Raw genomic sequence first — 27,243 nt, 5'->3', positions numbered from 1 at the left:
AAGTGGGCATTGACATTGACGAATAACATAATCATAGGCAGACAAAGACCTGGCACTGAGAATTGTGCCCATGCACTGGGTCGTCTGCTGTTGCCCACACTTGAAGTGGAGACGCCTCAACGTGCAGATCTATTGTTAGTAATGGATGCTTTTGAAAGTGAAGGAACTCCTGTCACTGCTCAACAAGTTAGGATCTGGACCAGCCATGATCCTATTTTATCAGTTGTGAAACGTTGTGTCCTCAGTGGTGATTGGTCTGCGATACCTATAGAAATGTGTGATGAAACCAAACCTTACAACCGTCGCAAAGATGAACTACCTGTTCAGTCAGATTGTCTACTGTGGGGTAATCGTGTTGTTATGCCCAAGAAAGGTAGAGAAAAATTTGTACGTGAACTACACAGCACATATACCGGCATCGTCATGATGAAAGCCATTGCTAGGGCTCATGTATGGTGGCCTGGAATTGACTCTGATCAGGAATCATGTGTGCATCAGTGCAAAAAGCCCAGCGGGAGATCGAGAGCCAGCGGCAGTTGGTGAGCGGGGAGCGACCTATCAAAAGCCCAGCGGGAGATCGAGAGCCAGCGGCAGTTGGTGAGAGGGGAGCGGCCGATCAAAAGCCCAGCGGGAGATCGAGAGCCAGCGGCAGTTGGTGAGAGGGGAGCGACCTGTCAAAAGCCCAGCGGGAGATCGAGAGCCAGCGGCGGTTGCTGAGAGGGGAGCGACCTATAAAAGGCGACCGGTGCAGCTACAGCGGGAGAGAAAGCAAAATAGAAGTAGAAAGTAATCAAAAAGTGACGTCACAGCCAATGGGGTAAGTGATTGGCTGGTGATTGGTGAGTAGCTTTTCTTTTCTTTTTTATATCAGTAAGTGAACTGTAACATTGTTATTACCAATTTAAGGGTATCTAAGGTTAAGACATGGCAGGAGAGCTCGGTCACGTGATATGCTCCTCCTGTACCATGTGGGAACTCGGGGACACTTCCGGTGTCCCTGGGCGCTACGTGTGTGGGAAGTGTATCCGCCTCGAGCTCTTGACGGTCCGCGTTGCGGAATTGGAGCTGAGGGTGGATTCACTCTGGAGCATCCACGATGCTGAGAATGATGTGAGTATCACGCGTAGTGAGTTGGTCTTACCGCAGGAGAAGGGTCCACAGCCAGATAGGGAATGGAAGACCAGCAGGAAGAGCAGTGCAAGAAAGATAGTGCAGGGGTCCCCTGTGGTCATCCCCCTGCAAAACAGATACACTGCTTTGAGTACTGTTGGGGAGGATTACTCATCAGGGGAGGGCAGCAGCAGCCAAGTTCATGGCACCATAGGTGGCTCTGCTGCAAAGGAGGGCAGGAAAAAGATTGGGAGCGCGATAATGATAGGGGATTCGATGGTGAGGGGAATAGATAGGCAACCGAGACTCCAGGATGGTATGTTGCCTCCCTGGTGCAAGGGTCAAGGATGTCTCGGAGCGGGTGCAGGACATTCTGAAATGGGAGGGAGAACAGCCAGTTGTCGTGGTGCACATTGGTACCAACGACATAGGTAAAAAAAAGGGATGAGGTCCTACGAAAAGAATTTAAGGAGCTAGGAGCTAAATTAAAAAGTAGGACCTCAAAAGTAGTAATCTCGGGATTGCTACCAGTGCCACGTGCTAGTCAGAGTAGGAATCGCAGGATAGCGCAGATGAATACATGGCTTGAGCAGTGGTGCAGCAGGGAGGGATTCAAATTCTTGGGGCATTGGAACCGGTTCTGGGGGAGGTGGGACCAGTACAAACCGGACGGTCTGCACCTGGGCAGGACCGGAACCAATGTCCTAGGGGGAGTGTTTGCTAGTGCTGTTGGGGAGGAGTTAAACTAATATGGCAGGGGGATGGGAACCTATGCAGGGAGACAGAGGGAGACAAAAAGGAGGCAAAAGCAAAAGACAGAAAGGAGATGAGGAAAAGTGGAGGGCAGAGAAACCCAAGGCAAAGAACAAAAAGGGCCACTGTACAGCAAAATTCTAAAAGGACAAAGGGTGTTAAAAAAGCAAGCCTGAAGGCTTTGTGTCTTAATGCAAGGATGATCAGGGCTGGGAACTCAACATCCAGGGGTATTCAACATTCAGGAAGGATAGAATAAAAGGAAGCGGAGGTGGGGTAGCATTGCTGGTTAAAGAGGAGATTAATGCAATAGTTAGGAAAGACATTAGCTTGGATGATGTGAAATCTATATGGGTAGAGCTGCAGAACACTAAAGGGCAAAAATCGTTAGTGGGAGTTGTGTACAGACCTCCAAACAGTAGTAGTGATGTTGGGGAGGGCAACAAACAGGAAATTAGGAGTGCATGCAATAAAGGTGCAGCAGTTATAATGGGTGACTTTAATATGCACATAGATTGGGCTAGCCAAACTGGAAGCAATACGGTGGAGGAGGATTTCCTGGAGTGCATAAGGGATGGTTTTCTAGACCAATATGTCGAGGAACCAACTAGGGGGGAGGCCATCTTAGACTGGGTGTTGTGTAATGAGAGAGGATTAATTAGCAATCTCATTGTGCGAGGCCCCTTGGGGAAGAGTGATCATAATATGGTGGAATTCTACATTAGGATGGAGAATGAAACAGTTAATTCAGAGACCATGGTCCAGAACTTAAAGAAGGGTAACTTTGAAGGTATGAGGCATGAATTGGCTAAGATAGATTGGCTAATGATACTTAAGGGGTTGACTGTGGATGGGCAATGGCAGACATTTAGAGACCGCATGGATGAACTACAACAATTGTACATTCCTGTATGGCGTAAAAATAAAAAAGGGAAGGTGGCTCAACCGTGGCTATCTAGGGAAATCAGGGATAGTATTAAAGCCAAGGAAATGGCATACAAATTGGCCAGAAATAGCAGCGAACCTGGGGACTGGGAGAAATTTAGAACTCAGCAGAGGAGGACAAAGGGTTTGATTAGGGCAGGGAAAATGGAGTACGAGAAGAAGCTTGCAGGGAACATTAAGGCGGATTGCAAAAGTTTCTATAGGTATGTAAAGAGAAAAAGGTTAGTAAAGACAAATGTAGATCCCCTGCAGTCAGAATCAGGGGAAGTCATAACGGGGAACAAAGAAATGGCAGACCAATTGAACAAGTACTTTGGTTCAGTATTCACTAAGGAGGACACAAACAACATTCCGGATATAAAAGTGGTCAGAGGATCTAGTAAGGAGGAGGAACTGAGGGAAATCTTTATTAGTCGGGAAATTGTGTTGGGGAAATTGATGGGATTGAAGGCCGATAAATCCCCAGGGCCTGATGGACTGCATCCCAGAGTACTTAAGGAGGTGGCCTTGGAAATAGCGGATGCATTGACAGTCATTTTCCAACATTCCATTGACTCTGGATCAGTTCCTATCGAGTGGAGGGTAGCCAATGTAACCCCACTTTTTAAAAAAGGAGGGAGAGAGAAAGCAGGGAATTATAGACCGGTCAGCCTGACCTCAGTAGTGGGTAAAATGATGGAATCAATTATTAAGGATGTCATAGCAGCGCATTTGGAAAATGGTGACATGATAGGTCCAAGTCAGCATGGATTTGTGAAAGGGAGATCATGCTTGACAAATCTTCTGGAATTTTTTGAGGATGTTTCCAATAAAGTGGACAAAGGAGAACCAGTTGATGTGGTATATTTGGACTTTCAGAAGGCTTTCGACAAGGTCCCACACAGGAGATTAATGTGCAAAGTTAAAGCACATGGGATTGGGGGTAGTGTGCTGACGTGGATTGAGAACTGGTTGTCAGACAGGAAGCAAAGAGTAGGAGTAAATGGGTACTTTTCGGAATGGCAGGCAGTGACTAGTGGGGTACCGCAGGGTTCTGTGCTGGGGCCCCAGCTGTTTACATTGTACATTAATGATTTAGACGAGGGGATTAAACGTAGTATCTCCAAATTTGCGGATGACACTAAGTTGGATGGCAGTGTGAGCTGCGAGGAGGATGCTATGAGGCTGCAGAGTGACTTGGATAGGTTAGGTGAGTGGGTAAATGCGTGGCAGATAAAGTATAATGTGGATAAATGTGAGGTTATCCACTTTGGTGGTAAAAACAGAGAGACAGACTATTATCTGAATGGTGACAGATAGGAAAAGGGAAGGTGCAACGAGACCTGGGTGTCATGGTACATCAGTCATTGAAGGTTGGCATGCAGGAACAGCAGGCGGTTAAGAAAGCAAATGGCATGTTGGCCTTCATAGCGAGGGGATTTGAGTACAGGGGCAGGGAGGTGTTGCTACAGTTGTACAGGACCTTGGTGAGGCCACACCTGGAGTATTGTGTACAGTTTTGGTCTCCTAACTTGAGGAAGGACATTCTTGCTATTGAGGGAGTGCAGCGAAGATTCACCAGACTGATTCCCGGGATGGTGGGACTGACCTATCAAGAAAGACTGGATCAACTGGGCTTGTATTCACTGGAGTTCAGAAGAGTGAGAGGGGACCTCAGAGAAACGTTTAAAATTCTGACGGGTTTGGACAGGTTGGATGCAGGAAGAATGTTCCCAATGTTGGGGAAGTCCAGAACCAGGGGTCACAGTCTAAGGATAAGGGGTAAGCCATTTAGGACCGAGATAAGGAGAAACTTCTTCACCCAGAGAGTGGTGAACCTGTGGAATTCTCTACCACAGAAAGTAGTTGAGGCCAATTCACTAAATATATTCAAAAGGGAGTTAGATGAAGTCCTTACTACTCGGGGGATCAAGGGGTATGGCGTGAAAGCAGGAAGGGGGTACTGAAGTTTCATGTTCAGCCATGAACACATTGAATGGCGGTGCAGGCTAGAAGGGCTGAATGGCCTGCTCCTGCACCTATTTTCTATGTTTCTATGCAGCTAAGTAAAGTACCAACGGAATCTCCGCTGAGTCTTTGGTCATGGCCATCTAAACCATGGTCAAGGATCCACATCGAGTTTGTGGGCCCTTTCCTGGGAAGGATGTTTTTTGTTTTGGTGGACGCATATTCAAAGTGGATAAAGTATATTATTATGTCATTCAGCATGTCTACAGCTACTATTGAGAGCCTTCATGTCATGTTTGCTACTCATGGTTTGCCTGACATTGTTGTAAGCAACAACAGATCTTGCTTCACAAGTCTGGAGTTTCAACAGTTCATGAAACTCAATGGTATTAAACATGTGAGGTTAGCCCCATTCAAACCTGCTTCAAATGGTCAAGCAAAGCATGCAACTCAAAAGATCAAGCAGTGTATGAAACGTGTAACTTGGGGTTCACTGCAGTCTCGCTTGTCCTGTATACTGCTCAGTTACAGGACCAGATCTCATACGCTTACTAGGATCTCCCCTGCTGAACTACTGTTGAAGAGAAATCTCAAGGCCAAGCTCTCTCTTGTTCATCCCAATTTGAATGATCGTGTTGAAAACAGATGTCATAGTCAGCAAGAGTATCATGATTGTGTTGCTGTGTCACGTCACATCTCTGTCAACGATCCGGTTTATGTACTGAACTATGGTCAAGGTCCAAAGTGGATCACGGGTACTGTTACAGCCAAGGAAGAAAAGAGAGTGTTTATTGTCATGCTCAAGAATGGGCAAAGATGCAGGAAACATAGAAAATAGGTAATAGGTGTAGGAGTAGGCCATTCGGCCCTTCGATCATGTTGATCAGATAAAACTGCGGCACACGGATGAACTGGAGCCGCTTGAGGAAGGCCAGCGGGGAGTCCGGGGACCAGCGTGGTGAGTCGGAGAGGCCTACTGGTGCAGCTGCAGCAGGGAGAGAAGGCAAAGAAGTAGAAAGAAATCGAAAGGTAACATCACAGCCAAGGGGTAAGTGATTGGTGAGTAGTTTTTATTTTTCTTTTCTTTATCAGTAAGTAACCTTTAGCATTATTGTTGCCAAATTAAGTTAATCTAGGGGTTAAGTCATGGCAGGAGAGCTCGGACTTGTGTTATGCTCCTCCTGTACTATGTGGGAAGTCAGGGACGCTTCCAGTATCCCTGACTACTACATTGGGAAGTGTATCCGGCAGCAGCTCCTGACAGACCGCATTGCGGCACTGGAGCTGTGGGTGGATTGATTGGAGCATCTACGATGCTGAGAATGACGTGAATAGCATGTTTAGTGAGTTGGTCTTACCGCAGGTAATGGTTACACAGCCAGATAGGGGATGGGTGACCAACAGGAGGAGCAGTGGAAGGAAGGTAGTGCAGGGGTCCCCTGCAGTCATCCCCCTGCAAAACAGATACACCGCTTTGGGTACTGTTGAGGGAGATGACTCATCAGGGGAGGGCAGCAGCAGCCAAGTCCATGGCACCATGGGTGGCTCTGCTGCACAGGAGGGCAGGAAAAAGAGTGGGAGAGCTATAGTGTTAGGGAATTCTATTGTAAGGGGAATAGATAGATGTTTCTGTGGTCGTAACAGAGACTCCAGGATGGTATTTTCCCTCCCTGGTGCAAGGGTCAAGGATGTCTCAGAGCGGGTGCAGGACATTTTGAAGGGGGCGGGTAAACAGCCAGTTGTCGTGGTACCAACAATATAGGTAAAAAATGGGATGAGGTCCTACAAGATGAATTTAGGGAGCTAGGAGCTAAATTAACAAGTAGGACCTCAAAAGTAGTAATCTCAGGATTGCTACCACTGCCACGTGCTAGTCAGAGTAGGAATCGCAGGATGGCTCAGATGAATACATGGCTTGAGGAGTGGTGCAGAAGGGAGGGATTCAAATTCCTGGGACATTGGAATCGGTTCTGGGGGAGGTGGGACCAGTACAAACCGGACGGTCTGCACCTGGGCAGGACCGGAACCAATGTCCTAGGGGGAGTGTTTGCTAGTGCTGTTGGGGAGTGTTTAAATTAATATTGCAGGGGGATGAGAACCTATGCAGGGAGACAGAGGGAAGTAGAATGGTGCCAAAGCAAAAGATAGAAAGAAGGAAAGTAAAAGTGGAGGACAGAGAAACCAAGGCTAAAAAGCAAAAAGGGCCACATTACAGCAAAATCCTAAAGGGGCAAAGGGTGTTAAAAAGACAAGCCTGAAGGCTCTGTGCCTCAATGTGATCAGTATTCGGAATAAGGTGGACGAATTAACTGCGCAGAAAGCAGTTAACGTATATGATGTAATTGGCATCAAGGAGACATGGCTCCAGGGTGACCAAGGCTGTGAACTCAACATCCATGGGTATTCAACATTTAGGAAGGATAGACAGAAAGGAAAAGGAGGTGGGGTGGCGTTGCTGGTTAAAGAGGAAATTAATGCAATAGTAAAGAAGGACATTAGCTTGGATGATGTGGAATCCGTAAGGGTGAAGCTACGGAATACCAAAGGGCAGAAAACGCTAGTGGGAGTTGTGTACAGACCACCAAACAGTAGTAATGAGGATGGGGACAGCATCAACCAAGAAATTAGGGATGTATGCAATAAAGGTACAGCACTTATCATGGGCGACTTTAATCTACATATTGACTGGGCTAACCAAACTGGTCGCAATGCGGTGGAGGAAGATTTCCTGGAGTGTGTTACGGATGGTTTTCTAGACCAATATGTCGAGGAACCAACTAGAGGGCTGGCCATCCTAGACTGGGTGATGTGTAATGAGAAAGGACTCATTAACAACCTTGTTCTGCGAGGCCCCTTGGGGAAGAGTGACCATAATATGGTAGAATTCTTTATTAAGACGGAGAGTGACAGAGTTAATTCAGAGCCTAGGGTTCTGAACTTGGGGAAAGGTAACTTCGATGGTATGAGACATGAATTGGCTAGAATAGACTGGCGAGTGATACTTAAAGGGTTGACGGTGGATAGGCAATGGCAAACATTTAAAGATCACATGGATGAACTTCAACAATTGTACATCCCTGTCTGGAGTAAAAATAAAACGAGGAAGTTAGCTCAGCCGTGGCTAACAAGGGAAATTAAGGATAGTGTTAAATCCAAGGAAGAGGCATATAAATTGGCCAGAAAAAGCAGCAAACCTGAGGACTGGGAGAATTTTGTAATACAGCAGAGGAGGACAAAGGGTTTAATTAGCAGGGGGGAAATAGAGCATGAGCGGAAGCTTGCAGGGAACATAAAAACTGACTGCAAAAGCTTCTATAGATATGTGAAGAGATAAAGATTAGTGAAGACAAACGTAGGTCCCTGGCAGTCAGATTCAGATGAATTTATAAATGGAGAACAAAGAAATAGCAAACCAGTTAAACAAATACTTTGGTTCTGTTTTCACGAAGGAAGACACAAATAACCTTCCGGAAATACTAGGGGACCGAGGGTCTAGTGAGAAAGAGGAACTGAAGGATATCCTTATAAAGTGGGAAATTGTGTTAGGGAAATTGATGGAATTGAAGGCTGATAAATCCCCGGGGCCTGATAGTCTGCATCCCAGAGTACTTAAGGAAGTGGCCCTAGAAATAGTGGTGATCATTTTCCAACAGTCTATCGACTCTGGATCAGTTCCTATGGACTGGAGGGTAGCTAATGTAACACCATTGTTTAAAAAAGGAGGGAGAGAGAAAACGGGCAATTATAGATCGGTTAGCCTGACATCAGTAGTGGGGAAAATGTTGGAATCAATTATTAAAGATGAAATAGCAACGCATTTGGAAAGCAATGACAGGATCAGTCCAAGTCAGCATGGAGTTATGAAAGGGAAACCATGCTTGACAAATCTTTTGGAATTTTTTGAGCATGTAACTAGTAGAGTGGACAAGGGAGAACCAGTGGATGTGGTGTATTTCGACTATCAAAAGGCTTTTGACAAGGTCCCACACAAGAGATTGGTATGCAAATGTATGTAATAGTGTGTAATGTATTGACGTGGATAGAGAACTGGTTGGCAGACAGGAAACAGAGAGTCGGGATAAACGGGTCCTTTTCAGAATGGCAGGCAGTGACTAGTGGAGTTCCGCAGGGCTCAGTGCTGGGACTCCAGCTGTTTACAATATACATTAATGATTTAGATGAAAGAATTGAGTGCAATATCTCCAAGTCTGCAGATGATATTAAACTGGGTGGCAGTGTGATCTGTGAGGAGGACACTAAAAGGCTGCAGGGTGACTTGGACAGGTTAGGTGAGTGGGCAAATGCATGGCAGATGCAGTATAATGTGGATAAATGTGAGGTTATCCACTTTGAGGGCAAAAACACGAAGGCAGAATATTATCTGAATGGCGGCAGATTAGGAAAGGGGGAGGTGCAACGAGACCTGGGTGTCATTGAAAGTTGGCATGCAGGTACAGCAGGCGGTGAAGAAGGCAAATGGTATGTTGGCCTTCATAGCCAGGGGATTTGAGTATAGGAGCAGGGAGGTCTTACTGCAGTTGTACAGGGTCTTGGTGAGGCCTCACCTGGAATAGTGTGTTCAGTTTTGGTCTCCTAATCTGAGGAAGGACGTTCTTGCTATTGAGGGAGTGCAGCGAAGGTTCACCAGACTGATTCCCGGGATGGCGGGACCGACATATGAGGAGAAACTGGATCAACTGGGCCTTTATACACTGGAGTTTAGAAGGATGAGAGGGGATCTCATAGAAACTTATAAGATTGACGGGACTTAACAGGTTAGATGCGGGAAGAATGTTCCCGATGATGGGGAAGTCCAGAACCAGGGGACATAGTCTTAGGATAAGGGGTAGGCCATTTAGGACTGAGATGAGGAGAAACTTCTTCACTCAGAGAGTTGTTAACCTGTGCAATTCCCTACCGCAGAGAGTTGTTGATGCCAGTTCATTGGATATATTCAAGAGGGAGTTAGATATGGCTCTTCGGCTAAAGTGATCAAGGGGTATGGAGAGAAAGCAGGAAAGGGGTACTGAGGAAATGATCAGCCATGATCTTATTGAATGGCGGTGCAGGCTCGAAGGGCCAAATGGCCTACTCCTGCACCTATTTTCTATGTTTCTATGCAGTCAGTGACCAACCAATGTTCATTCATTAGAGGACTCTGTTGTCATTATTGATACTGGACCTCCAGTCCCTGATGTGGTCATTACCACTCCCATCAGATCGGTTACTCAGCCTTCAGTCACAACTGACTTAGAATGCTCACCTAGAATTGAAGTTGAACTGAGGTGATCAACTTGTGAGTGGAAAGTCCCAGATCGTCTTAATTTGTAAAATGACTGATATTAAGATCTTGAAAGGGGATGTTGTTATGTATTTATGCTTGGGGTCACCAGACACCAGGGGGCGCCACTGTCGGAGATCATAGGGCTGTAGGCGCGAGTGCGCGGTCACTGGTATCTAAAAGCAGGTACCATGTCACGCGGGTTACACCTGAGGCAGTTTACAGTAACAAGTCTTTTGAATTATTACACCCAAGCACTGTAATATTCTTTAATCAAGACTGCCACCCCACCTCCTTTCTTTCCTTCCTTATCTTTCCTAAACATCTTATATCAAGGAATATTATAGCACCAAATCCTGCCCTTTTTTAAGGCAGATCTCCGTTATCACCACATCATATTCCTATGTGGCTATTTGCACCTGCAACTCACCAACCTTATTTACCACACCGTGCATTCACACACATGCACTATAAACCTATCTTAGACCTTCGTGTATTCTCTTAGTCTGACCCCACCTAATACTGTACTATTTCTTACTCTAGTGCTATCTGTCTCTCCCAATCCTCTGTGCACCTTGTTTCTCCTCTCTAATGCTACATCCCGGCCTATCTCCCTGCCACATTAAGGCACTCCAAGGTTACATTAAGGTTCCTAAGGTTAAAGCATAGTTAGCCAGAGGATTAACTCATTATATATTCCATTCTCTTGGAGTTAGTCTCCTTCATCAATCCAACAATTCAGCAAAGAAAAACAATTGAAAAGCTGTTAATATTAATGCTTGCTATCAGAGTAAAATGTTTCAAGTGCTCAGTACATACTGTGCAACTCTCTCGAAGGGTTTCAAACTTGTTGTGAATTTCATCACGGTGTGCCTGTGGAAAGAGAAACAAAATATCACAAGATTCTGCCAAGTAACTATTCTGTATAATGAACAATGAATTCTACAGATATATCACACATGTTAAATTTGTTAAAGGGAGACATTTATACATGTTAAAATCTATCTTGGCTACCTGCCATTACCATTGTTTATGCATTAAATATCCCAGATGAAAGCGGACATTTTGTGCAGTATTTCCTCTGATGTGATAAGAAGCTGTTACACTCCAGTGACTAAGTAATTGGGAGGTAGTGATCTGTGGGCAGCATTCACGTTATCACAAAGCATAAAACAGGTAACAAAGGATAACTGTTGCACTAGAAAGTGCATGGATCTCAATTTATATTTAGGGTGAAGCAGCAATTCAACTCAAGGTCTCTCTCAAATGTGAGTGATGATTTCAGACATTGCGCACTAGCAAAGGCATCTCCAGTTAATATGCACTTCATTACCATGTCGTGTCCACAGCAGTCTGTAAAGAACTTGCTCAAAAATTGTTTGTTTCCTTGGTTACTTTACAAATTATGGCAAATTACACTTTCCTCCCACTATACAGCTTTGAGATTTCAAACAGCATTTCCAGAGAGTCTTCCAAAAATAAACAGGTGGTGTAATGTTTGTAGCTCCACACTGTGGATGTGGACGTATTGTGTACTGCAACTACAGAGTTAATAACTAAACAGAAGCAACAGATTCCGGAGAATTCTGAGAGAGCTGCCTGCCATGTTAGAAGCTGTGTGAGCTTGTGCTCTGTGAATATATCACATTTGGTGACGAGATTGGATTTTTCAGATGATTTAAAGCTGAAATTTTGTTGAAGGATTCAGCCAGCCGACTGAGAGACTTTGGGAGCTTCTCTGTCTTTGGAAAAGGCTACAAAATCCGAGGTAAAATACAACACACTGTGTGAACAGCTAGAAATTAAAATTTCAGCACCTGCAGGTGTAATGGGACATTTGGGTGAATATAGACATGACCGGGAACGTTTTAAAGCTTATGTGGATTGGCTAGAAATGTATTTCACTGCAAATAACATAATCGAAGTTCCAGACAATGCAGTCCAGAATCAGGTGATATTGGAACAGAAGTGAGCTATCTTCTTATCTGTAGCTGGACCTGAATTGTATGAAACCCTTGTAAATCTGCTTGTGCCTGACGAGCCAAAGGACACAACGCTTAATGAGATTTTAACGAAGCTGGAGCAGCACTATAACCCCAAACCGTTAGGAATTGCTGAAAGCTATCGTTTCGGTATACGACATCAAAAGGCTGATGAAAGTATCAGTGATTACATTGTAGCATTAAAAAAAGCTATCTATTCACTGTAATTTTGGAAACTTTCAAAACCAAGCATTGCGGGATAGTTTTGTTTATGGGGTGAAAATTTATGCGATCAGAAGAAAGTTATTGACGACGGATGACTTGACTTTTGAGCTTGTTTGTCAGACAGCGAGGTCGATGGGCATGGCCGATCAATATTCCCGAGAATTTCATAATAATTACGTCAGTCAACCGAGGTAAATCGCCTGCAGATTCCAAGTAAAAGGCGGTGGGGGCCCAAAGTTTCAGAAACTAGAAATTCTAGCAGAGCATCGAAGTCGTGCTATAGGTGCCTGGGACAACACATTGCTCAAAGTTGTCCACATGTGAAGGCAGTGTTTCTTCTGCAAAGAGACTGGGCATCTTGCGAAGGCATGCCGACTGAAAGGTAAATCAGCTTTCAAAGCTATGCGTCCAGTGTTCAAAGCTTTGAGTAGAAATCCCCAGAGACTACATAGCATGGAACAACAACAAAAGGACGTGGAGATGTTAGAGTTACACGTCATCGGGAGCACGAGGTTAACGGACCACGATTCGGAAAGTATCCAAATCCACATAGATGTTGCGGGATTCAAGATACCAATGGAAATCGACACGGGTGCATCCGTGATTGTAGTACCGGAGTCGCTATACCTCAACAAATTGCATGATTTCCCATTGGAGAAATCCAAGATAGAGCTGCGAGGCTACTCGGGAGAGAAAATTCCTGTGGTAGGTCGTATCACCGTACCGGTGAAATCCAAGGATCAATTCCAGAACTTGCCTCTAATAGTAGTGAAAGGCGACAAGCCTGCCTGACTAGGAAGAAATTGGTTGAGCTCACTGAAGCTGGATTGGAGTGAGATTCTTCGTGTGGAAGTGAGATTTGCATCAACGGATGATGTTATCAAGAGTTATCCGAAGATGTTCTGTGAAAAGGGCAGTCCAATCCAAGGCTCCAAGGCGAGTGTCAGGCTAGATCGGCTTACTGTAAGCCACGTTCCGTACCATATGCACGCAAGGAGAAGGTTGAGCAAGAATGCAAAAGACTAGAGACTGAGAACATTATTTGTAAGATAGATCCATGTAATTGGGCTACACCCATTGCTGTTGTACCCAAGTCCGATGGCAAGGTAAGATTGTGTGGTGATTATAAAGTAACCGTAAACCAGGTTCTAGAGGGTAATGTCCCCAATACATTGCTAAATATAGAAGATTTGTTCACAACACTGACAGGTGGTCAGATCTTCTCAAAACTGGATCTTACGAATATTTACTTGCAGCTTGAACTAGATAAGGAGTCCAGCTTGACTATAAATACTCATCTAGGCCTGTATCAATTTAATAGGCTACCATTTGGAATGTCTTCTGGCCCTGCCATATTCCAAGGGGCGATGAACCAGATTTTGCAAGGTATTGAAGAGGTAGTATGTTATTTGGATGACATTAATTTCAGCACCAAATAGGCAAATTCATAATAACTTATTGAATGAAGTCCTCAAACGGCTAGAGAAGCACAGAGTACAAGTGTCTGCTCGTAAGCGTGAGTTATTTCAAAACTCAGTGGAGTACTTAGGGTACAGAGTAGACAAAGATGGTTTATATCCAACCATGGGAAAGCTGGATGCAATTAGAAATGCACCCACTCCCAGGAATGTCACTGAACTTCATTCATTCTTGGGTCTTTTGAACTATTATGGGAAGTTCCTACCAAATTTGGCTACAGTATTGCATCCATTGAATAAACTTTTGAAAAAAAACAGGTCCATTGGAAGTGGTCAAACGAATGCGATACAGCATTCAAGGAGTGTAAAAGCAAATTGGTCGAGAGCACCATGTTAGTTCACTATGATATATCGAAGGAGATTAAGCTAGCATGTGATGCCTCTCCGTATGGCGTTGGGGCAGTAATCTCTCATGTATTATGTAGTGGGGAAGAGAGACCAATTGCTTTTGCTTCACGCACTCTCAGTGCCAGAGAGAGGAATTATTCGCAAATTGAAAGGGAAGCTTTGACATTAATTTTTGGGGTCAAGAAGTTTCACAAATATTTGTATGGTCGTAAGTTTATCATCGTTACGGACCATAAGCCCCTAACAGCAATCCTCCATCCAAAGTCCCCAGTTCCAACATTAGCTGCAGCCCGAATGCAGAGAAGAGCTTTGATTTTGTCAGCATATACATATGATATTGAATATAGATGATCAGCTGATCACAGTAATGCTGATGCAATGTCTAGATTGCCTTCCCCATCACAAGTTACAGCGATAGGGAAGATGTGTTTTTTTTTTCATACATTGATGAACTGCCAGTCATAGCTGAAGAGATTGGTAGAGTAACCAAATGTGACCCAGTGATGTCAAAGGTGTATGATTATATTGCAAATGGATGGCCAAACCATATAACAGACAAAGATATTCATACATTCTTCATTCGAAGGAATGAATTATCAGTCGATAAAGATCGTATCATGTGGGGTGTAAGAGTGATTATACTAAATAAATTCAAGTCCAAATTATTAGGAGACCTCCATGACCAACACCTGGGAATGTGCTTGATCAAAAGTTTTGCACGTAGTTATTTATGGTGGCCAGGTCTTGATAAAGATATAGAGAACATCGTGAGTCAGTGTACAACATGTCAATCGGTAAGCAAGCAACCATCATCAGTACCATTACAGCCATGGAAATGGCCTCCCAGGGTATGGCAAAGGCTAAATGTTGATTTTGCTGAGCTAGAAGGACAACAATTGTTCATTGTGATTGATAGCCAATCGAAGTGGGTTGAGGTGTTTCCAATGTGGAAAATAACAAGTAAAACATTGGAGATTTTGCGAAGTTTATTTTCTTCATTTGGCCTCCCTGAAGAAATTGTTTCAGATAATGGACCACAATTTCGTTCAGAAGAATTTGCACAGTTCACGAGCAAAAATGGTGTGAAACAAGGTTCCACCATACCACCCTACTTCGAATGGTGCAGCAGCGCGCACTGTACAAATTGTAAAACGTGCCCTCATAAAACAAACGTTAGATCCAAATCTAAAGAAACAACAGTTGTCATTGGATCACAAATTGGCTAATTCTTTGATTACATATCGTAATACTCCTCATACTAGAACACCAGCAGAGTTGTTTCTCAAACGACAGCCATGAACCAGATTCTCATTGTTAAAACCAAATTTGGCACAGTCCGTAGAAGAGACACAATTAAGACAGAAAGAGAATCATGATAGAGGTAAAGTAAAAGAGAGAAGTGTAAAATTGAATCAGAAGGAGAGAGTGAAGAACCATCACAATAAATGGTTAAAGTGGTTACTAGGAAGAGTAGTGAAGATATGTGGTCATCGCACATATTTGGTAAAGATGTTTGATAATGGACAGGTTAGGTTTGTTCATATTGATCATATTTTACCTACAGACATGGGAGGAGTTGAAGGTGGGAATGATTCAATTATTTCTGACTCATCAGATAGTTTTGATATACCAGTAGCATATCCTACATCTAATGTACTGGAAACAAATCAAAGAGAAAATCAGAATATAAGTCTGGGTCCGAGTCAGGAAAACAAACAGCCTGAAGTTAGAGTGAGTTCAAATGAAAATCAAGGAAATTCCGTGGAGGAAAACGTTCCTCAGGATGAGCCTCGAATTAGTTTAGATTCAACACCATGTTTGGAAGGTTCTGTTCGAGAGCGACAGTATCCTCTTCGACACAGAAAACAAGTGGTTAAGTTAAATTTGTAAATATGGAAAAAAATAAGTCTATATTCTGTGTTATGAATAAATATGCAAGTTATGTATGATGTTGTTACAATAACTTCTTCATTAAGGAAGGAGAAGTGTAATGTCTATAAGCTTGTAATGTTTGTAGCTCCCACACGATGGATGTGGACGTATTGTGTACTGCAACTAGAGTTAATAATTGAACAGAAGCAGCAGGTTCCGGAGACTTCCGGGAGAGCTGCCCACCATGTTAGAAGCTGTGTGTGCTTGTGCTCTGTGAATATCTCACAGTACTGACCCTCAGAGATCGGATCTCCTCCTCTGCCTCTGCAGTGGTCTCCTCCAGCTCTGCCTTGGCCATTTGCAATTGGTTCTCCAGAGCAGTTTTTGTACTTTGCAGACTCCTAATCTGAGCTTCCTTCTCTTGCAGAGCTAGCTGCAACTCATTCCCCCGTTTCTTCAGCTCCAATTTCTGTTGCTCATGCTCCAGGCTGACCTGTGGAATGGTACAAAAATATGACATATAGCGCAAACAGCGATGTTTGCTGCAATGTGTACTAATCTTACCACAGGTTTACTGCAAGGGCAAACAAGCTGAATTAGTGTATTGGGAAGCTTATCGAAATTGATGGGTTTACACAGGTAAAAGCATCAGTTTCCAAAACCATTATCACAACAACTATTACTATTACTAACCAAATAACAAACCATTAACACCAGTTGTTCACTTAGATGCAGAGGACGGATATTCAAGTTTTATCATCTATGTCCTGTTTCTTATCATTCGTGTGTTCTCACCTCTCGGAGTTTGGTCTCGAGCTCTAGTCGCTTGTTTTTGCTGCTTTGTTCATCCTGGTTGATTTTATCCATTTGTTCCTCCAGTTTCTGGTTATGAGCATCCAACTTCCCCGCCTGAGTCTCCAAGTAAAACTTCTGCTGCCTGAGCTCTGCAACCATCTCTTCCTGTGCCTTCCTGTCATGAAATTTAGATAGTTACAATTGTAAATATATACAATGGCTACAGAAGCAGCTAGCCAGGCCGAGGGACAGTGGCTGCCCAAGAGAGCACCCATCAAAAGACTTGCTTTTGGGTGAAATAGCCCTTCATTTTGTTTATTTATTTGACACATTTCCATTTGCCCCTCATTTACTCTTTTTTTCAAATTGTAAATTACCAATACTGCTACCTAAAAAAAAAAGTGTCAAATTTTGCTAAATTATTCTTTGGTGAAATGTGTGTTCATCAAGGTGAGGGACATTAGGGACTGTTGCGCACGCCTCCATTAGAGTCAACCGTTCGCAATACTGCTTTTGCTGGCTTCCTATCCACACTTCCCTTAAACTTCAATTTGTCAAAAACTCTGCTACACATAGCTTGTAATGCACAAGCCCATCACCCTAGTCTCACAAATCTACAGTAGCTGCCTCTTTCCCCAACACATTCAAATTCAAAATACTTATCCATAAAGCCTTCCAATTACCTTGCTCTATTCTATTTCTACAATCACATCCAGCCCTATATTTCCTCCCAAATGCTCACCTCCTTTAACTCCAGCCATCTTAACATCTTCCCCACCCTATCTCCTGCTGCCTAATTTTTGAAACTCCTTCCCTAAAGCTCTCTGCAGCTGCAACACTTTATATACCTGTAAAAACCTTGCAACTCATCCTTAACTCTTCCTTCCTGGCACAGTATCTGTTTTCATTACACCTATTTGTGAAGTATATGGGGACTTTTATTTTTTTAATTTTAGAAGGTGCTATATAAATGCAAGCTGTTATAGTAGCGGTGCTGGGAAATTGATCTATTTTAGGTACCTAGTACCAGTATTAACAGCATTAAGTAATAGATCAGGTGTAGCATCAACATCATCATCATAGGTGGTCCCTCGAACAAGGATGACTTGCTTCCACACCAAAAGGGATGAGTTCACTGATGTTTCAATGGAGGATCCGATATTCCATGCCTGTGTGCGGATTGTTTTAACGTGTGGTGATTGCTGCGCCTCAGCCACCACACGGGCTTGACAGAGCTAAGCCTTTATCCAGTGGCAAGGTTGTCAAATTTGGATGTTACTGCATGGGATTCCTGTGTTTTTGAGATTATATTCTGTGATTTTGTCCATTTTTAATTGGGCCCATTGGCAGATAGTTACTAAAATAATCAAGGTATCATTCTAATATTTTCTAGGATTTTTACTGGTTCTTTGGCAATCATATTCAACGATTCTGGCCATTTTTCAGTTAGAGCCACAAATCAGCAGCTATGTCCATGACTACTAAAAACAGGGTTGGGATCGACCTAAACTCATTCCATACAAGATTCTTACTGAGAAGATTGCACTAGAGAAGGTACAGGAGATTTGAGGATGTGGCCAGAACTGGAGAATCTTGTTATGAGGAAAGATTAGATAAGCTAGTGTTGTTTTCTTTGGAGCAGAGGAGGTGGAGGGGAAACTTAATTGAAGTGTAAAAAATTATGAGGAGGCTAGATGGAGTGGATAGGAAGGACCTATTTCCCTTAGCAGAGAGGTCAATAATCAGGGGGCATAGATTTAAAATAATTGGCAAAGGGATTACAGGGAAGTTGAGGAGGTCTGGAACTCCCTGCTTGAAAGAGCAGAAAAGGCAGAAACCATCATCACATTTTAAAAGTACTTGGATATGCACTTGAAGTGCTGTAACCTACAAGGCTATGGACCAAGAGTTTTAAAGTGGGATTCGGCTAGTTAGTTCTTTTTCCGGCCGCCACAGACATGAGACAAATGGCCTCCTTCTGTGCTGTAAATTTCTATGATTCGAAGATGCTCATCCCCTTAATTTGGACTGGATTTAAATCCAGGTGTAGGTCAATGTATACCAATCCTACTTGCCCATCAAATATACTTCTCCTGATTTATTTATCTTTCTTTTCCCCTTTGTTTACATATGTTTTAATGTATTTCATTGCATGCTTGCTCCCCATCTTTCCTGCCATGTCTGACCAAAAACAGATTAGAAGTTACCCTCTGTATAGTTACCATTTTAGGAGACAGCAACTGTAAAGAACAAAGTGAGAGGAAGTTAAATAAATGAACTGAGTTAGACAATTAAACCACAGAACATTGTCAATGCAATTAACTCTATAGCCATGTATTTATTGTACAGACTTTGACAAAACATCAGAGTCCAACACTCACATGCTTCTCTGCGTGAAGATGCTGCTGTTTGCTGCAAGTTTGTTTGCCTCAGAGAGCTCTGCTATCCTCTGCTCCAGAGACTTTACCTTGGAATCCATGGCAGTTATAGTCTGAAATATGAAATGCATTGCAGTCAGATTAAGACAAGGATCAGACAACAAAAACCAAGCAGCAGGGAGCAGGCCAAAAGCCCAAATGAGAGAAAGAATTCTATCTTGAGAATCAGTTGTAAACTTTACTCTGAAATGGAATTATAAAAGTACATTTTTGCAGCAAATTCAGCCCATGATTCGATTTTTCAGTTTCTCTTCAGTCAAAGCTAAACATTTTCAGTTACTCTTTATCTTGCTTTAAGGTTAATTTCTCACGTACCGCTTTCTGATCGTCGATCAATTTGCATTTTTTACGCGAGTCCTCCTCATACCTGAGGCGAGAATCTTCGAAAGACTCCTTATTTGCAATACCCATCTTTACCTGAGCTTCCATAACCTATGAGAGTACAATATAAGTAAGAACAGAAGGTGGGGTGCTCTCTGCAAGTAATGACTAAACAACATTATTCAGAACTTATGGGGAGAAAAGTTTAGACTCATTTTGCACCATTCAGGAAAATCTCTTCACCGCACCCATTATTCTCTTCATTTATACTAAAGGAACGAACAAACTCATTAGTAGCAGTTTTTAAGCTCAGATATTTGCTCTACATTTAAGATTAGTTGGTGCATTGTAGTGAGAGTGAGAGGAAAGGTGCTGAATATGGCTTGCAGAACATTGCTGCTCTTGTACATTGCTCTAATCTGGCCTGACTACCACTTCAGCCTAACCCCCTTGAGAATAGTACAAGATATTTACAGCTATTGCTACAGAATCAAATCTCCATTATTAATTTTCTGTCTCTTGCCTTCATTTTGTCCTCATAGAGCTGTTCTTTCTGTCGGAGGCTAGTTTCCATACGTTGTGCTGTTGCCTGGGCCTCACACCAGCTCTCCTCCAACTCCTGTGTTAGGATAGAGAGCAGGATCATTACAAATAGCATTATAAACACATATTAGTTAATTTGCTTGTATACTGGCAGCTACAGGAAAGAGAACCCATATCACAATCTTTATGAAACTAAAACTTAGCTATTACCTAACCTTTCTGCAAACATCAAACCTTTACAGAACATACTTGTTTTGTACTTTGTATGTAGTGGCGAAGCTCAATAAGCTATCCAATGAAGACTTAAATCTCCCCAGGCAACTCATTCATTAAAATATTAGGTAGCATACAGCGTTAGGCAGCACACCAGCACAGCATAATTCACCTTTATCTACTCAGTATAGGATGGCAGTGCACTGGACACTGTGAAACATACTACAGCGAAAGATCACAGCAAGACTATCGTAATCACAACGGGCACCCCTAGACTGAATCAGTAAAGAGGATGGAGATGCACAACCTCTACAACCAAACGAGCTCATAGACTGTTTACAGAAGTGGGTGAAGATGTGTTGGCAGAGTGAAGGAAGCTGTTTTTCTCCATAGGAACACTGGTGTAGAGAAAATTCATTTAGGTCTTTTTCAGGACTCATGGTTTGTCCATTTTCTTCCTTCCCAAAAACCTATAATCTCTTCAATCTTTGTTGGTTCAAGAATTTGTATCATTCCTTTTTTCATCTTCTAAATGACTGCACTGCTTGGCAGACAATTCCACAGGTTAATTCTAGGAGTCACATTACACAACAAGTTTAGGACATTAATTATTATGTTTATAACCATACATCCCTCTTCTTCATCCCTCCAAGTTCACCTGTCCTAGTTTTGCATACTAGGGGCTCAATTTTCCCCGGTCATTTGCGCCATTATTTGGCGCGTGCCATTTTGTCTGGCGTATTTATTTTTTCCCCAAGTTTCCCCCTGTGATCTGCGCCGGCGTAACTCACTTAGTTACGATTTTTCTAGGCAAATTTTATTTTATATCATAGGTTCCCTCATGTCTGCGCCGGTTTTTTCAATTTTTCGCAGTTTGACCTAGGTCGGCGTATCGAGCCACTCCCGAAAAACCTTCTGGGCACTTAAGAAAAGCAGTGCACATTCACAAATCGGCGCTGAACGAAGATTTTGAAGGAAGTCAAGAACACTGTCAAAATCAATAATAAAGTTCAACCTTTTTTTAAGCCCATCAACGTAGAAGTGTAAATTTGTTGGATTTCAGAAGTTCTCTTTTTTTTTTTTAAAACTTACTCTCACGTCACCACCGAACGTCTTGAAGCAGGGTTCAAGGGTCGTAACTTTGGCTAGCAGAATCGGCCCTGCGTCCAGACACATTGGCTTGGGGCTCGGCTACAAAACAAGCCGTGGGGCGGGGGGGCGGAGGAGCAAAGAGAGCGAGGTGCCGATCGGAAGGCTTCGAGTCTGGGGAGCGAGATGCCAATCGGAAACCTTCTGCAATGAAGACTGCAATGAGTGGTGGGGGAGGGGGGAAGGTGGAGGGAGAGAGAAGGGGAGAAAAGTCACAAGACTCCAATTAGTTAAGTTGGGGAGGGGGGGAAAGAGAAGAGAAATCACAAGACTCCAATTAGTTAGGGGGGGGGAGGGGAGAGAGAGAGGAGAAGTGGAGAAGTCACAAGACTGCAATCAGTTGGGGGGAGGGGGGAGGGGAGGGGAGGGAGAGAGAGAGAAGTCACAAGACCTTTGGTTGTGGTCCATCCATACAGACCTTGGGGAGAGAGAGAGAACTGCGGACAAGTCCTGCCTACCTGCCTTCCTGCCATTTTGAGCTTCTTTCAAAGGTTAAATTTAAGTATGGGGGCAATACTAACAATGACATACCTTGTGCGAGCTTTCTGCATCATGGTGCTACATAGGAGACAATTGATTCGACGTCATCGCATTAGGAACATCAGAGCCCGTAAGGTGCTGGGCAGTAGGCCTTACCCACCTCAGATATATCAAGACCTCCACCTGAGTGATGCAGACTGTGTCAGAAGGCTGCCTTTCCGCAAAGAAGTTGTAAGTGAGATCTGCGAGTTGGTCAAAGCAGACTGCAACCTAGAAGCATCAGGAGGACTGCTTTGTCAGTTGAAGTGAAGGTTACAGCTGCACTTTCATTCTATGCCTCCAGATCGTTTCAAGCTACAACTGGGGATGTGTGCGCCATCTCTCAACATGCAACACGTGTCTGCATTCGCCAGGTGACGGCTACACTGTATGCGCGGAGGAATGACTTCATAAAGTTCCCCATGACCGCCCAAGCAATCCATGACAGGGCTGTGGGCTTCTCCAGGATTGCCGGCTTCCCAAAGGTATAGGGCTGCATTAATTGTACCCACATCGCCTTGTGAGCACCTTTGGAGGATTCCGAGATGTACAGGAACAGAAAAGGCTTCCACTCCATTAATATGCAGCTCATGCATGACGACATGCATCATATCATGTGAGTCGATGCAAGATACCATGGGAGAACCCATGATGTGTTCATCCTATGCGACAGTCTACCATGTTTCAGCAGCAGCAGCCAGAAGGGCATAGCTGGCTATTGGGAGACAAAGGGTACGGCCTCGCCACCTGGCTCATGACGCCCGTGTGTAACCCGGATGGAAAGCTGACCGTCAATACAACACATCGCACATTGCAACGTGCAGCACCATAGAGAGGACCATTGAAACAGTGTTTCCGATGCCTGGACCATTCCGGAGGCTACTTGCTGTACTCCCCTGAGATTGTCGGTCAGTTCACTGTTGTGTGCTGCATGCCTTAGCCATCATGAGGCAGCAGCACCTGGTAGTGGAAGACCCACCTGCGGTGAGAGTGGCTGATGATAACAATGTGGAAGATGCAGATGACAAGCAGGAGGAGGAGGAGGACGACGAAGAGGATGAGGAAGCCATGCAAATGCCTGAGGCCGGAGCACGACGGCGGGCCATCGTGCCCCTTTAACGATTGCTCGAGCCTTGCACCAGCAGCTCATCTGTGAACGCTTTACCGATGCCCAAGGGCTCAGTGACAACTCTTCCACATGGACATGTTTATTGTGTGGAGCTGTTCCGTAATGTTGTGTTGTGTTAATGGGACATGATTCAGTTTTAAATATATTTTATTTAGAAGTTTACAATGTACTTAACTTTAATAAAATTATTCTTGTATCAAACATTACTTTAAGATCACTTACAAACTTGTAAATTTACATAAGCTACAAAAAACTTTTAATTTGAGAACAGTTACAACAGTAACAACAATAACAACAGCAGCAGCAAAGAAACGCTGCACCCATCTCTCCTCCCGCTTATTCTAAGACTGCCAGCTGCATTTGGTCTCTTTGGACACTCCACCACCCCTGCCCACAGGCAGTGGCACAGTGTTTCTGGGCTTGGTACCAAGCTTATTCTTTCTAACATCTCGGGTACTGTGCATCTCTTAAGGGGGGGGGGGGGGGGGAGTGGGAGAAGGGGCGCGGCGTCGGAGTCAAGCGGCAAGTTGGAGGGCCCGGCTTTGTGCTCTTCAGAGGCTGGTGTGGGGATTGGAGTGGGAGTGAAAGTTGATTCTGTCAATGGGCGCGGGGTCTGGGCGTGTTCCCTTATTGCAGCAGCTAACTCCAACGTGCCGTCCCTCATGCGCCCTGACAGTGTCTCAACGACCTGCAACATTCCCTCCCTCATGGCCACTGTTCCCTCATTGATGGTCCCGGATATCGTTCCCATTGCTCATGTCATTGCTGTTACTTCTCTCAACAGTCCCGCTACCTCATCACGCACCCCACGATTGGCATCCAGGAGTAAGGTCAATGCTCTCCGCACTCAATTACATCATCTGAACCACATCTGTTAGATCCTGCACCTCAGGAAAGCGTGGTCGAGTTCTCCCTTGCCTCCTCCCCACGGGTGTGCCTCACTGCACCACACCCCTGGGATCCACAACCTCAGAAGGTGTGAAATCATGGAATGTCCCACCAGCACTCAAACCACCAGTCACGGAAGGGGCTGTCACCTCCATGATCGGCACCTCCTTTAAAGTCAGTACAACAGTGGGGGCTTCATACAGCTCCATTCCCTCCCCTTCACCCTCACCCCCATGTTCTTGGTCTGGAGGGTTGGATTAGAAGATGTTCACCTCTTCAGGCTCGTCCACATCTGAATCTTCTTCTGCATCGTCAGGATTGGCCTCAACATAGAAAACAGGTGCAGGAGTAGGCCATTCGACCCTTTGAGCCTGCACCACCATTCAATATGATCATGGCTGATCATGCAACTTCAATATCCCATTCCTGCTTTCTCTCCATACCCCTTGATCCCTTTAGCCATAAGGGCCACATCTAACTCCCTTTTGAATATATTTAACGAACTGACCTCAACAACTTTTTGTGGTTGAGAATTGTGATCCTGTGGAATTCTCTGAAGATGTTTCTCCTTATCTCGGTCCTAAATGGCTTGCCCCTTACCCTTAGACTATGACCCCTTGTTCTGGCCTTCCCCAACATCGGGAACATTCTTCCTGCATCTAACCTGTGCAATCCCGTCAGAATTTTATATGTTTCTATGAGATCCCCTCTCATTCTTCTAAATTCCAGTGAATAGAAGCCTAGTCGATCCAGTCTTTCTTCATATGTCAGTCCTGTCATCCTGGTAATCAGTCTGATGAACCTTCGCTGCACTCCGTCAATAGCAAGAATATCCTTTCTCAGATTAGGAGACCAAAACTGTACACAATATTCAAGGTGTGGCCTCACCAATGCTCTGTACAACTGCAGTAAGACCTCTCTGCTCCTATACTCAAATCCTGACGCTATGAAGGCCAACATGCCATTTGCCATCTTCACCGCCTGCTGTACCTGTATGCTAACTTTCAATGACTAATGTACCATGACACCCAGGTCTCGTTGCACCTCCTCTTTTACTAATGTCACCATTCAGATAATATTCTGCCTTCCTGTTTTTGCCACCAAAGTAGATAACCTCACATTTATCTACATTATACTGCATCTGCCATGCATTTGCCCACTCACCTAACCTGTCCAAATCACCCTGCAGCCTCTTAGCATCCTCCTCACAGCTCACACTGCCACCCAGCTTAGTGTCATCTGCAAACTTGGAGATATTACATTCAATTCCTTCGTCCAAATCATTAATGTATATTGTAAATAGCTGGGGTCCCAGCAATGAACCTTGTGGTACCCCATTAGTCACTGCCTGCCATTCTGAAAAGGACCTGTTTATTCCTACTCTTTGCTTCTTGTCTGCCAACCAATATTCTATCCATGTCAAAACATTACCCCCAATACCATGTGCTTTAATTTTGCACACTAATCTCTTGTATGGGACCTTGTCAAATGCCTCTTGAAAGTCCAAATACACCACATCCACTGGTTCTCCCTTGTCCACTCTACCAGTTACATCCTCAAAAAATTCTAGAAGATTTATCAAGCATGATCTCCCTTTCATAAATCCATGCTGACTAGGACTAATCCTGTCACTGCTTTCCAAATGCGCTGCTATTACATCTTTAATCATTGATTCCAACATTTTCCCCATTACCGATGTCAGGTTAACCTGTCTATAATTCCCTGTTTTCTCTCTCCCTCCTTTTTTAAAAAGTGGGGTTACATTTGCTACCCTCTAATCCATAGGAACTGATCCAGAGTCAATAGAATGTTGGAAAATGACCACCAATGCATCCACTATTTCTAGGGCCACTTCCTTAAGTGCTCTGGGATGCAGACTATCAGGCCCTGGGGATTTATCGGTCTTCAATCCCATCAATTTCCCTAAAACAATTTCCTGACTGATAAGGATTTCTTTCAGTTCCTCCTTCTCGCTAGACCATCGGTCCCCTAGTATTTCCGGAAGGTTAGATGCGTCTTCCTTAGTGAAGACAGAACCAAAGTATTTGTTCAATTGGTCTGCCATTTCTTTGTTCCCCATTATAAATTCACCTGATTCTGACTGCAACGGACCTACATTTGTCTTCACTAATCTTTTTCTCTTCACATATCTATAGAAGCTTTTGCAGTCAGTTTTTATGTTCCCTGCAAGCTTACTCTCATACTCTATTTTCTCCCTCCTAATTAAACCCTTTGTCCTCCTCTGCTGAATTCTAAATTTCTCTCAGTCCTCAGGTTTGCTGCTTTTTCTGGCCAATTTATATGCCTCTTCCTTGGATTTAACACTATCACGAATTGCCTTTGTTAGCCACGGTTGAGCTACCTTTACGCCTGACAGGATTGTACAATGGTTGAAGTTCATCCATGTGATCTTTAAATGTCTGCCAGTGCCTGTCCACCGTCAACCCTTTAAGTATGATTCGACAGTCTATCCTAGACAATTCACATCTCATACCATCGAAGTTACCTTTCTTTAAATTCAAGACCCTAGTCTCTGAACTAATTATGTCACTCTCCATCTTAAATGAAGAATCCTACCATATTATGGTCACTATTCCCCAAGGGGCCTCGCACAACAAGATTGCTAATTAATCCTCTCTCATTACACAAGACCTAGTTTGGATGGCCTTCTCTCTAGTTGGTTCCTCGACATATTGGGCTAGAAAACCATTCCTTATACACTCCAGGAAATCCTCCTCCACTGTATTGCTACCAGTTTGGTTAGCCCAATCTATATGTAGATTAAAATCACCCATGATAACTGCTGTACCTTTATTGCACACATCCCTAATTTCCTGTTTGATTCCATCCCCAACCTCACTACCACTGTTTGGTCGTCTGTACACAACTCCCACTAACGTTTTGTGACCTTTGGTGTTCCGCAGCTCTAGCCATACAGATTCCACATCATCCAAGCTAATGTCCTCCCTTACTATTGTGTTAAACTCCTCTCTAACCAGCAACGCTACCCCATCTCCTTTTCCTTTCTGTCTATCCTTCCTGAATATTGAAAACCCCTGGATGTTGAGTTCCCAGCCTTGGTCGCCCTGGAGTCATGTCTCCGTAATCCCAATTACATCATATCCGTTAACAGCTATCTGCGCAGTTAATTCATCCACCTTATTACGAATGCTCCTCGCTTTGAGACACAGCCTTCAGGCTTGTTGTTTTTTTAAACACTCTTTGTCCTTTTAGAATTATGTTGTAACGTGGCCCTTTTTGATTTTTGCCTTTGATTTCTCTGCCCTCCACCTTTCCTTATCACTTT

General features: G+C 43.9%; 1 protein-coding gene across 3 annotated transcripts in view; it reads right to left on the bottom strand.

Annotated features, from left to right (window-relative positions):
• LOC139268860 (citron Rho-interacting kinase-like) overlaps positions 1–27,243 on the bottom strand; it is a 336,825-nt gene that overhangs the window by 122,771 nt on the left and 186,811 nt on the right. For all 3 annotated transcript variants that reach the window (XM_070887645.1, XM_070887646.1, XM_070887647.1), the window contains 6 exons: positions 20,019–20,114; positions 19,490–19,606; positions 19,118–19,227; positions 16,737–16,911; positions 16,237–16,434; positions 10,856–10,909 (listed from right to left, as the gene is read on the bottom strand). In XM_070887645.1, coding sequence (XP_070743746.1) covers positions 10,856–10,909; positions 16,237–16,434; positions 16,737–16,911; positions 19,118–19,227; positions 19,490–19,606; positions 20,019–20,114 — 750 coding nt within the window. The remainder of the gene's footprint in view (positions 1–10,855; positions 10,910–16,236; positions 16,435–16,736; positions 16,912–19,117; positions 19,228–19,489; positions 19,607–20,018; positions 20,115–27,243) is intronic.

This window comes from Pristiophorus japonicus, chromosome 8, assembly GCF_044704955.1.
Source record: "Pristiophorus japonicus isolate sPriJap1 chromosome 8, sPriJap1.hap1, whole genome shotgun sequence".
NCBI classification, from domain to species: domain Eukaryota; kingdom Metazoa; phylum Chordata; class Chondrichthyes; family Pristiophoridae; genus Pristiophorus; species Pristiophorus japonicus.
Note: the sequence above shows the minus strand (reverse complement) of the source record. Positions and strands in the feature narration are given on the sequence as shown.